The sequence below is a fragment of the Cavia porcellus genome, unplaced genomic scaffold (assembly GCF_034190915.1).
Source record: "Cavia porcellus strain 051 isolate PalLab524CR breed Dunkin Hartley unplaced genomic scaffold, mCavPor4.1 scaffold_19, whole genome shotgun sequence".
Taxonomy (NCBI): Eukaryota; Metazoa; Chordata; class Mammalia; order Rodentia; family Caviidae; genus Cavia; species Cavia porcellus.
The window spans coordinates 14,289,606-14,302,979 of NW_026947502.1; the positions used below are offsets into that span (position 1 = coordinate 14,289,606).

General features: G+C 40.5%; 1 protein-coding gene across 1 annotated transcript in view; it reads right to left on the reverse strand.

Annotated features, from left to right (window-relative positions):
- The window catches only part of Ebf1 (EBF transcription factor 1), a 427,788-nt gene extending 416,174 nt beyond the window's left edge, over positions 1-11,614 (reverse strand). The window contains exons 1-2 of the mRNA XM_063230720.1: positions 11,577-11,614; positions 10,316-10,420 (exon numbers count right to left, since the gene is read on the reverse strand). Of these exons, the coding sequence (XP_063086790.1) occupies positions 10,316-10,321 (6 nt within the window). The 5' untranslated portion in view covers positions 10,322-10,420; positions 11,577-11,614. The remainder of the gene's footprint in view (positions 1-10,315; positions 10,421-11,576) is intronic.
- Between the last annotated feature and the right edge of the window lie 1,760 nt (positions 11,615-13,374).

Genomic DNA, 13,374 nt, shown 5'->3' on the forward strand with positions numbered 1-13,374 from the left:
CAGTGTGGTTTTCATTTGCATTTCTCTATTGACCAGTGATGCTGAATATTTTTTCAGGTATTTATTTGACACTTGTATTTTTTCATCTGAGAAGTGCTTATTCATCACAGATGCCCATTTTTGGATTGGGTCTTTGAATTTGGGGTGTCTGTTTTAAAATTTTCTCTTTTTTTTTTTTTTTTTTTTTTTTTTTTTGTTGGTACCCAGGATCAAACTCGCAACCCTATGCTTGCAAGGCAGGCACTTATGCTGCTGAGCTAAACCCCAGGCCTGGGTTTGTCTTAATTTTCTCTTTTTTAGAATTCTTCTTTAAAAAATGTTTACTTTTATTTTTTGATACCGGGGAATCAAACTCACAACCATGAGCTTTCCAGGCAGGTGCTTGTGCCTCTGAGTTAACTCCCCGGCCCTTTTTAAATTCTTAATATGTTCTAGACAGAAGTCCTTTGTCTGAGGGACAGTTCACTAAAATTTTTTCAAAATTCATAGTAATTCTTCCCTAAATCAACTATTAGAATAATGATTGCAAAATGATAATTTTCTAAATGTGTCATTCTTTTCTGCATTTTTAGTAGCATTTTAATGAGAGAAGAATCTTACTCATTTTCTTATGTTTGTATTTATTAATATAGACTCATAAGTTCTTACATACTGTATAATCTGAATCTGGAATTCTCAAATCTATTCAGGAATGAGACTTCCGGGAGAACATGGCGGATAGATAACAGCAGCTATGGAGGCTCTCTGAGTTAGCCAGCTTAGATTCCAGGAATGGTGCAGTGTTAGGAGTCCTAAGCAGGGGGCAGATATACCCTGCCGACCCGGGAACAAACTAAGCTGAGAGAAACTAACTGGAAATGCAATCCCAGTGCTACGACTGGAACAGCTAAAGTCTCAGTGCCAAAGCTGGAACCCGTGCCTCTGGAAACCATGGCCTGAATTTCCTGCCGCCACTGCTGCATCTGATTCGGCACAGCAGGGACAGAGATGCGAAAGCTCTGAGAGTGGGAATCGGCGAACTAAATTGAGAGCAGAGCTGACGGGGAGTCCTGCATCGACCTGTGGTGAGTGAGAGGAACAGGGACCCTTCCATAGATTAGGAGGCTCCAACAGAGGACATTCTGGGACTGGGCGGACTAGCCAGAACAGGATGCTGCAGTGACTTCAGTCACATATTCCCCTCTCAAGCGGGATTGGTGGGGAGCACTTGAACTGGGTGACGCCATGGACTAAGACCCAGTATGCTAGCCCAAACCATGTCCCTGCACCTAGTGGTGCACCCTAACGCAGTGAAGTCTTTAGCAGGTTGACTGACCTGGAAAGGCAGGCCCAGCGTACGCTGCCCAGGTCTGTGTCTCCCTAGTACACTGCAGTGAGTGGGAACACCTAGCCAGCACAATTCAAACAAACTGTAACCCACAAAGAAAGAAACTGGGCCTCCTATATATGCTTATATGGAAGGAACAAAAAGTATGGGAAGAGGGATCAACAAGAAAGGATCCTCAGTCCCCAATCCTGAGAACACTGATCCAGGAAAGGTAAATGCAAAGGAGAAAGAGGACAGAAAACATACAATATCAGGCACAGCACCAATAGACATGAAGTGGTATCTCCAGGACCTCATAGACGAGTTCAAAAGTGAAGTATTAGGGGCTGGGGATTTAGCTCAGCGGCATAGGCATCTGCCTTGCAAGCAGGCAGTCATGAGTTCGATCCCTGGTACTGATAAAAAGGAAAAAGACAAAAAAAAAGTGAAGTATTTAACCAAGTAAAGCAAGATGTAAGTAGAACAGATAAAGAAATGCTAAGCACCTCCCAAGAAAAAACAGATGGTGGAATGGAAGAACAGAAAATAAAGGGAGAATTGTTTGATGGAGAAAATACAGAAAACATAGAATACATAAAGCAGGTTCAAAGAGATTACCAGGAAACTAAAAACTCCATTGAAAGCTGGCATAACATCTTGAAAGAAACTAAGGATGGATTATCAGAACTGGAGGACAGATTTGTAATGTGGGAGCATGAAAGGAAAAAGTTCTTAAAAATAACAAGAAAACAAACAGCAATAATACAAAGGCTAGAAGATGATAAGAGGATCTATAACTTAAGAATTAAAAATGTAAGGGAAGAAGCAGGGATACAAACAAATGAATTGCAAAGGCTATTCACAGAAATAATCAAGGAGAACTTCCCTAATATGGGAAAAGGTGAAGATACTCAGATCTATGAGGCACACAGGACCCCAGCCACCTACAACCCAAACAGAACTACACCCAGGCATATAATAATCAAGATTCCAGAAATCCAATATACAAACAGAATATTAAAAGCTGCTAGAGACTAGAAACAGATCACTTACAAGGGGACACCCATCAGAATTACGGTAGACTTCTAGACACAAACCATCAAATCACAAAGAGTGTGGGGTGAAATAATTTAAGCTTTGAAAGATAATAACTTCCAGCCATGATTGATATATCCTGCACAACTGTCCATAGAAATTAATGGAGTAACAAGGTGCTTCCAAGATAAAGAGAACTAGGGGAATTTGCAACCACCAATTCAACTCTACAGAGAATACTGCAGGACATTCTAAAAGAGAAAAATTCCAGAAACAGTGTCAGAGAGGCCACAATGAATGGAGCAGAAAGCAAAATGAAGAAGACAAACTGACAACTAATGACAGAAAAAGAGCTCAACAGAAATGAGGCAGAGAAGGTTAGATGTCAGGAACAGCTATTTTGGAGAAAACAAGACATCATAATAGCTAGTGCTGATTTAATATCATCTTGTTTTGAAGTCTCACCAAGCTTTTGTTCTTCTGTCTCCATCGGACTTAACAGATTGTATCTTATTGGATTTTATTATATGTATAATATAAACAAAAACTTTTATAGACAAGGAGATAATACAGAAACCATTGTTCATTTTCTGTTAGTTGGTTCTAAATACCTGTAATACTGTCATTCTCTTGAATGGTTTTACATTGTCTTGATATGTTTGATGCTACAGTATACAAAGTTATACTCAAAGATTTCAAGGAAAAAGACGCTATGGTAACTACTTTTATTTCGGGATATCTTGTGGTGAAACACTATTTTGCTTAAATGGTTATGTTCTGACCTGTGCTGTTTTGTTGTTATGTCCTCTTTTATCTCAATCTCCTTTTTTTATTATTTTTTTATTTTTAACTTTTTAGTTAAGGGAAAAAATAAATTAAAAATAGCAGGATATATTATAGTAACCCACTTTGATTTCCTATTAACTTGATTTGAAACCCTGTATTGCTCTCACCATTTTGTTTTGACTGATTTTACTGTTCTGTTTTGCTTGATAGTACCAAGTTTGAGAGTATAGGCAACAACTGTGAAGACAATAAGATTCACTCTGATGCCCATTCTGGTTTGACTATTATCTTCTTTTGAAGTCCTGTAAGGTCTCCAAAGTTTTGGTTTTATTGGTTTTGTTCTTTACTGTTTTGTTCAATTTTATTATAACTGATGATATAGGCAATTCTTTTTAAGATAGAAAGAGGCATTATGGTAACCATTGTTGATCACCTTGTATTCTGTTTTTACATTATGTACTATGTCCATCCTTTTGACTTGACTGACTCTGTTTTGTTATGTCACATTTGGTCTTATTCTCTTCAAAAAAAAGTAATAAGAACTGTGGGAGTAATAAAACCCAAAATGTGTAGTTGTCATTGTAAAAGAGAGGAAAAGAAAGTTCTCTAAAGGATATAACTGCATATATATTTAAGTGTATAAGATAGATAACCATATAACTGAGTTTTTGTTGGATCATTGAACAGAACTGTTTGCAGGCTCAGTTTGAACTTTATATGCTTTAATTTTGTAACCTGAACAACTATTTCTAAGATGATATGTAATCTATTAACTAGTGATTTCCTACTGTTTATTTTTTTTAATTCTGTATAACTTGTACCTTCTTTCTGATTTTTTTCTTTTTCTCCTTAAACAAAATTTTAAAAAATTTTTTTGTTAAATTTTAAAAAAATCTATTCAGGAATGAATTATAGATAAATGTTACATAGCAAATATATTTACATATAAATTACCGATTGTATTTCAATGTCTCCTTAAATATAATCTGTTGTTATCTTATGAGGGGTTATCTAAAATGGTTAAAGTTTATTTTGTTTTTGTTTTCTGACTCAGAGTCTCACTCTGCAGTTCTCGCTGGCCTTGAACTCCAGGTAATCCCCCTGCCTCAGCCTCCTGAGTCCTGGGATTATAGCCATGTACCATCATGCCTGGCCTAAAGTGCTGAGAGTTTAAATTTAAAACAACTTATTACAATAAAAGTAATGCTGTCAAGAACTTTGGGATAAGTGGGCTTGAAGGAAGAGTATGCTGGGGAGGATGAACGGCCATATCTTGATTGTATCTCTTCAAAAATATGAATGTCACAAAACTAGGAAAAAAGGAAGAAAAGAAGAAATCAACTAGAAGCAAGATGCGCTGGGAACCAGCACCATGCACAAGCCTCTTCCAGCATGCAGGTGGGAGCCAAGAAGAGCCAATCCCCTCCGGCCCCCGTAAGCAACCTGCTGATCCAGAGAAACACAGGCTGTGATGATAGCTATTGAGGTGCAGTGAAATTTGATGCTTGTGGTGGTTAGGGTTTCACTGACTGCAGGGCTGGTGGTCTGATCATCTGTTCAGAGGGTCATGGTACATAGTGTGGCATCTAGGGGGATCTCCTGCAGGTGGTAGCCATTGTTAACTCCCTATTAACTTGTTTTGAAGTTCTGTGTCATATCCACTGTTTTGTTGGGTTGGGTTTTATTCTGTTTTGTTTTGTTTGATTTTATTATATCCGATGGCATGGGCAGCTGTTTCAAAGATAGCAAGTTGTATTATGGTAGCCATTTTGGATTTACCATTGTCTTGTGTTGAAGTCCTTTATTGCATTCATTGTTTTGGTTTTATTGGTTCTCCTCTGTTCTGTTTTGTTTGATTTCCGCTATGTCTGAAAGTATCTACAGCTGTTTTGAAGACAACAAGAGGCAATATGGTAGCCACCGTTGATTTCATATTGATTTGAAGTCCTGTGTCACTTATAGTGGTTTGTGATTGGCTTTGTTCTGTTTTATTTTGCTCATTTTTACCCTCTTTAAAATGAATAAGTAAATAAATAAATAGTAAAAAAACAAAACATAAGGACTGGTAATTAAGGAGACCAACGAGATATGTCAACTTTGGGTACTATATAATCCTGGACTCAATTCTATACAGGATCTTAGGTGAGGCATTGTACTGAGACAACAAAAGATTAAAAAATTAAAAACTTCTTTAACTTTTTTTTTTAATTGGTACCGGGGATCGAACTCACGACCACCTGCTTGCAAAGCAGGTGCTTATGCTGCTGAGCTAAATCCCCAGCCCCAAAACTTCTTAAGAAATACTGAAATGTTTAGAGGGAAAGAGATATTATGTCTGCAGTTTATTTGCAAGTGGTCCAAAATTCTGTATGTTTGCGTGCTGAGAGAGAAAAAACAAATACAGTGAAATGTTAACATTGGGTGAAGGGTACATAGAGGTTTGGGAACTTTTCTGTAGGTTTAAAATATATAAAAATATAAACTAGCATCCCAGCCCTGAGGAAGGCTGGGGCAGGAGGATCACTATTTTATAGTCTCAAAAAGTCAGTGAAGAATAAGCCTAGAGATACAATCTCCAACACCACCAAAAATAAAATAAGCGAGAGGAAGGGGAAACAAGATTCAAAGGAATTTTTCAAATGTCTTATTTGTTTAAAAACAAAGAGCGCAAATACCTTTGCATCTAGAGTTTGGAGAATTTCAAAATCTCATCTACTGAATTTCCTTTTACTGCTGCGTGCAATTTGAGATAAAGTGTGCTCTTTTCATTAGGGAATTATCTTACGAGTCAGGGAAATCTATTATAAATTATTGGTTTAAATTCTCCAGATGTCTGAAGAATTCCTACAAGACACACACACACATGTATAAAACCTTGCACGCTGAAAATCGTCACAGACAGAAGACTGGTTATCCACACATTCGGAGCGGTCGGGGTTAGTGCTTCTGGGACCACATGACTGTGACTCTGACCTCCTCCTTGTCCTCCAGGAAGCTATGCCGATGGACACTGCCCAACTCCACGAGGCCACGAGCTCTCATTTCTCTATGCTTTGTATCTCTTCTTCTGTACAAAATGGAAAAAACCCTTAGCCTGTGGAATGAAGCAGTCATACAGACTCACAGTCCTGGAACTTCCTGGCTGTGTGGTGTGTGTGAATTTATCTGACCACCGTGGAACTCAGTTTGCACAGACACAGAATGACGGCTGTTTTGAGTGACTGCTCTGCACTCGGCACTATAAGAGATGGTACTCTACATCTTGGGGCTCATGTGTAATGCATAATGCCTGACCCCTGGAGTACCCCCACCTCTTCCTGGGGCTACTACAGCCTCTTAACCAGCCTGTAACTTCCAATCCATTAGCAAGTCTGGTCTGTCTAATTTATCTTCTGTAGACCAGTAATATAAGCTTCCAAAAAGGAGAATCTTTAGCACAAATGTCCTAACCTGGTGACCCAGCTACTGTGACCACGTGGCTGCCCCTGAGTATCTCTCTAGACCCATCTCTTACCTTTCACCCCCTTGGCCTGATTTTTCTACAACACTAGACACATTCAACGTCTGTTAAATCCAGTGTGGTCATTACCAGCTCCTATTCCCATGGCTCCTGAGTACTTAAAGTATGGCTAATGTGACTCAGGAACTTAAATTGCAATGTTTGGAATGTTATCCAAACTTAAATTTTAATAGCCATATGAGCAGCGATAACTCTACCAGGTGAGCAGGTATATAAGACTTCTTCAGGATCCCAGCTAGTTATGCTCTGTCTTCCCTTTGCTCTTTTCATTTACTGTCCCTGCTTAAGCAAATACCTTGCTTCATCCTTAATGTCTCATCCCCTGCGAAACGCTTTTCCAGGGTAGAACAGGACAGGATGTACGTAAACTCTGTCATGAAAACCTGCAGCCAATAATCTTTCATTGACACAAGTCAGGTTACTTTGAGAGGATCGCACAGTAATTATGCCCTTTGCTTTCCACCAAGAGACGTGCAATGTGTTTTCTCTTTGCCCTGGGCTTTTCGTTAACCTGTGGTGGTGGGCACCAGTGGATAGCTGCAGACCACAGGTCAGCCCATCAATGGGTTTTGCTTAGCTTTTACACGTTTGTTAAATGGAGCTCACATTACAAATAACGGAAGAGATTTCACTAAAATATACAGATTCCTGATTACTCTGGAAAAAATCAGAACATCCAACCACACCACAACCACATTCATTTCTGTACAGCAATAATCAGCTAGACTCATTCCAGGACAGTAGCCACATATGGCTACATTTAAGTAAACATGAGCCAAGCTTTACGATGCAGTTCTTCAGTCTCACGTTCCAAGTGTCCCACAGCCACTCGCGGCTAAAGACTACCATATTGGACCAGGCAGCCGCAGAACCTTTCTATCGTCATGGAATGTTCTACTGAGTGACAATGACCACAGCCTGATTGGCAAGGGCTACCTCCGGCAGGTGGAACAAGAATTCCTTAGGACTCTGTGTCTCCTGCCCAGCTCTCTTTTCTCCTTACATTACCTACTGCCCTCTGCAGACACCTGAATTCAAGAACTTGGTCTGTCACATGCTTTTGAGTTTCTGTGTAGTTTGGTGATGTTTTGAAAAAATACCAACCTAATCAACACATCAGGAAGATGCAAAAAGAGCTGAGAAGATTGAATATGATTGGCTTTGGAAAGTAGAGAGCATAAACTGGGAAAGTGGTGTGTGTGTGTGTGTGTGTGTGTGTGTGTGTGTGTGTGTTTCCTTCACAGAAACTACTCCAAATCAAACTATGGTAAGAAAGTGCTGTACCTGAGCTGTCAGTACTCAGTACAAGGTAAACAACAACACTGTCGAAGTAGACTAATTCCTGCATGTGTGCCCTACTGCAAGACAAAATCCGTGAGGCACCCGGTGAACTCAAGGCACCTGAGGAACCAGGAAAGAAGTACACATTCATTTAAGGGGAAGCCCCAGAACTCCTGCTGAATGTTAGGTGCAAAAAGACATTTAAACCTGTTTTTTCCCAAAGAATCCAGGAACTATTTTTCCCATGAGCTCTCCTAATGTTTAAGCATTATTTCAAGTTTTAAAGGAACACTGTCTAAGCAAAACAAGTTTGCTACTGGTCCATGGGTGTCATGTGCCACTGTGAGCCCAAGACTGACTGATGCTGATTCTGATCAGGTATGAATACAAGGGTTGAGAGTGGAGGGCAATCAGGCTGTGACCCAGGGAAACTGGTTTTACAGGAACCTATCTTCATCTGGGGTGCCAATGTGAACAGAAGAGCAGAGAGCTGATCCACTGGACATGATTGTTCTCAGACTTTGATGGTACTGAAACCACTTAAGGAACTTTGCAAACTCCGCATGCCTAGGTCTCACCCCAGCCCAATGAATCATAAGAGAAAGGTCTGAAGGTCAGCCGTCTTGCAGGCAGAAACCTGCAAAGTACCCTGCACAGAGAAGCACCCACGAGTGGTTACTGATACACCTTCCCTACTGCCCACCGTTAAGAATGAAAAATTCTGAAAAAACAATTGTGTTCATAAATAGGCACAATGACGTAATGGTTAAGGAGATTCTGAAGCCAGACTGACCACTTTGCACTTTGAGCAAGCCACTGCATTCCTTTGTGTCTCAGTTTCCCCACCTGGAAAATGGAGACAGTCATTTCTTCCAGATGTACAGGTAGGATGTTTAAGAAATATGGACCTAGAGGCTGGGAATTTAGCTCAGCGGCATAAGCGCCTGCCTTGCAAGCAGGCAGTCGTGAGTTCGATCCCTGGTACCAATAAAAACAAAAAAGGAAATATGGAGCACTAGCTAAGTGGACTAGTACAAAATGTTAATAAAGCCTGAACATCAAAGCAGAGCAGAACAGGAAACTAAACTCTGTGTAGCTCTGTAAATACATGGCCACACTCACTAAAATTAATCAATTTGGTAAACAACTAAATACAAAATGATACCCTCATCCCACACTGGGGGCAGCTGATGAGGGCCCTTGAATTCCAGGTGATGATGTGTTATTAACTGTACTTTCATATTGGCTCCTGAACGTACCACACTGAACCTAGCTTTACTGAGTTCTACCTACCTCTATCTTGAAACAGAATGTAACTACCTGCATATATATTCATGTGATAAAGTAAAATGCTCATTTTCTTTGCATTGGTGAGCATTACATTAAAATTTCAAGTTCCTTTTCTAAGTAAACACTTTCCATTCTTTTTTTATGGAAACGGCTTTTAAAAGTTGCTACATTCTTCCCCCAAAGTACCAAGTGCACGTTGGTGGAAGGTGCTTTGCTTAGGTATCATTTAGTACAGTTATCTCCTTTATATTCTTCTTAAGTGTGCAAGAAAAAAATCTGAAGTTAGAACAAAAGATAAGAGGCAATGGCATGGTGGCAGGCTATAGGCTCATAAAACACACTGTGGTAGTTTTACATGCTAGGATACCAGTTAGCTCGGTACCGCGGCTCCCCCGGGATGCTTCTTCATTCAGACATTCACCGCTCGGCATCCAGCACACAGGTCCCTTCACGGACTTGTGCTTCAGCCACATAGCATAGCTCCTAATGCCCAGAACAGCATGAAAGCTCCCTTCAATTTTCACCTGTTTTCTTAAGGAAAGGGGAGTGTTTAGGCAAATTTAGAAGAGACCAGCAGCTTTGGAAAAGATTAATTAAGCAACTAGAAAGTTGCTTTATAATGTTTGCATCTATGTACCCCAAACATGTGCTTCTTAGATTAATTTAACATTCTAAGGAAGAAATTTTGTATTTCTGTATTCTCTGAAGCTAGACTGGACTCACCAGTCTCCAGTATGTCCTACAGGTTCCTACAAACTATGATTTTCTGGTCTACACATCTACAGCTACAACTAATACACAGCGAGAATTCCCACATTAAATGGTGCTGGGGTATTTTGTAACCATCAGCTCCCAACTTCCGTATCATGGGGGGCTGTGACTTGCCACATTTTAACACTTACTCTACACCCCAAATTTTATTTAATTCCTGTTTTTCCTTCTTACATGATTCACCAAAAACTTGGACTGCAAATTGACAACTGAATATTACTATCCCAGAAGCTCTAGCCATTTCACCCTTTCACCAAAGCTCATTTAGAACAGCTTTATATTTAATAAAACAGGTCTCTTGAATGCAACATACTATACGGGAGTACCTGCATCTTCTCTGAGGTGACACTGGCCTGGAATTCTGGAGGTCTGGGCACTGCTTTGCCATCAACTGTGTACAAACATCTTGAACAGGTTGAAGATGCCCTCTCCTGTAAAATAGAACTATTGGTCTAGATCTCTGAAGGCTCCTTCACTCCCAAGATTTTATGGTTGTTTAGTTCTATTAGGTTGGAGGGAGGAAAAAACCTAAGTGTTTCACCTTCAAATATAAATAACTTTAGATCTTTCTGGGTGGGCAGTCAACCGAAGTGGTTGGTTAGACACGGCCAGATCGCACTTGTGCACCTGTGCCCCATGTTGGCCAGGCTTTGCTGCTTCACTGCACAGCCCGCTGTAACATTTGCTGAAATCCTTAACCACAAATGGTCCGCAGAGGCAAACATCTTCATCTTCTCTAAGAATCAATTTCCATAAAGCACTGGCTTCAACAATAGTATTTACAGAGCTCCTGACCTGTGCCAGGTAACAGGAATACAGTAGTAAACCAGCTCTTAGCCAAGTTTAATACCCTTTAGTGCAAAAAAAAATGAAGCTCACTAAACTGACAGTAATATTTGTGCCAAGTCAAAGGTTCTCCCAGAAGAATCTAAAACTTTGTGCAAAGATAACATGTGTTGAGATTCCATCCCAAACCAAGCAAGTCACAACTTTGCAGGTGGACTCAGGCATCTGTATCTTCCACATGCTTCCCAACACACTCCCAGAACCCACCAAAGACCAATGAAACCTGGTGGAGGACCATGCAACAAGTTAGTGATATCACCGAGTGCAAAATTCAATCATAGATCCAAGCCGAAAACACAGTAGGGCCTCTGTATCCTGTAGTATTACCTCCACAGTTCAAATGAGAATTAGAAATATTCAGAAAGAAAAAGTGTGGCTATTATTTTCTGTACAATATGGTGTAGTGAGGATTTATATTATGTCGGGGTATTATGAGCAACCTAGAAATGATCTTAAGCATGCAGGATATGCAGAGGTCGAACATTTTTTTGTAAGGAACTTGACCTTCTGAAGGTTTTAAAATTTGAGGGACAGTTGTGGAGCCAGCCCTTGAAAGATACAGTACTAATACCATTACCGGGTATTCAAATGGAATCCTGGGTCACTGAAGTACAGTAATAAAAGAAAAACAATAATACAGATTCTACACTTTCATAAATGAACACAGAGTTTCTTCTCACTGCTTCTGGTTTTCAAGTCGTATGTTTTCACTTCCATCAGTACTGAATACGTGCACTGTACCTGTTCACGCAGGGTTTGACTGACTGCGAGGCCAAACTTGCTGGGTGCTCACTCACAGCATCTTCCACGCAGAAAGAAGAGCTCACTGATAACCACCAAGCTTTTCAGAACAAGCAGTGGCGGGGTTGGGAAGTGGGGTGAACCAAAAACAGCCACCTAGGTTTTTACCAACCATGGCCAGCAGGAATGACCTGGGCAGCCAGCTCTTCCCAGTTTTCACAGCTGAGTTTGTAGAGTACACAATCTTGCTACTTTTAAATGGCTGGCAATGGCTCAAATACTGTTTAAAACATCATTTTAAAATGCACCATGGAGGCTAAACAACAAAACTCAATCATCCAGATTTCACCTAAAGCCCTCAAGTTTTTTCATCTCTATTTTAGAAATACTGAGCTCAACAGGGCTTCAGTTAAACCTTCAAAAACTGTTCGCAGAAATAATGTCATCAGTTACGATGTGACATTCTGCTCTCCACCTCTAGACAGTCTCTGCCACTTTTTAACAGGGCTAACCAGAAGAGCCAAATGGTCAGCGATTTTGCTCACTCTGTGGCTTCTTCTAGCTCCTGCCCTGAGCCAGCAGAAGAGTGGTAAACCAAACCTCAGCTAAGGCAGTATTTCAGAGCACATAAAAAATACATGAAGCTCATTAGTCACTGGCAAATATTAAAAACACACACAGGCAAAACCTACAACGGCATGCAACCGCAGAGACTTCCCTTTTTTTCCAGATCAAATTGAAACCCAGAAAAACAAAAGCTGGCCACACTGCCAGAGGAAGTGAAAACAATAGCCAGGGTGCCTGCCTCTGGGCCAGGGTGTTCTTACCCCTCTAGAGCACCCACATCCACCAGACCGACACAGGAAGGTCCACAGAGATTAGCAAGGTGGTGCCACAGGTCGGACCTCGGCTTAGCAGATGCTTATCTGGAAAGCAACAGTGCATCTCACTTAGAGTTGGCTCAGACTTCTCTACATTCATGGGAGAAGCCAGTTTTTACATTAGAACATGTATGAAACTGTAGACAAGTAAAGCATTGCACTATCCCTATTAACGGTAAGAAGAGAAGGCCAAACAGCCAGCATTCACGAAGGCAATGAGTAGGTCTCCAGACGTGTGGGGTATGAGCAGGATCTACTGTCTTCACTAGAAAATCCTGGAACTCGTCCACATAATGCAACCAAATGTAGAATCCACTGCACAGGAGAAACAAGAGATCCCCACCCACCCACGGATCCAAAGTGTTAGACTAAGTCACTCCTAGTGTTTGAGACACACATACATTTATTGGCAGGTTTCAATACATAGTTCAGGCTGGTCTTGAACTCACTCTGTAGCCCAGGCTGACTGTGAGCACTCAATGATCCTCCTGTCTCAGCCTCCTAAATGCTAGGATTTCAGGCATGCACCATGCCCCTCAATGACTACTTTCTAACCTAGAATTACCCTACAAACTGTAATTCTATTTTTTTTTTCAAAGCTACAGCATTTCTATATCCCAAAGCAGGATCAATGAGTTCGCCTTAACTCATGAATTGGAATGTATTTATACTTCAGGAGCCAATGGCCTGCAGAACACTCTCTGAAAAGACAGAGTGAGTGTGAAGCGAGGGTGTAGCTGCCAGCAGGAGTTCCGCTACCACCCAACATATAAGCAGCTTGGAAGGGCTAATTTCCAAATGAAACTACTTTTTGTATTTTTCTTCCCAAATAGTAAGCCACGTTTAAAAGCAAGTTTTAAGCATATAACATGTATGCTTAAATAACCTAACCATGTAACTCCTCTGCTTTCTACTCA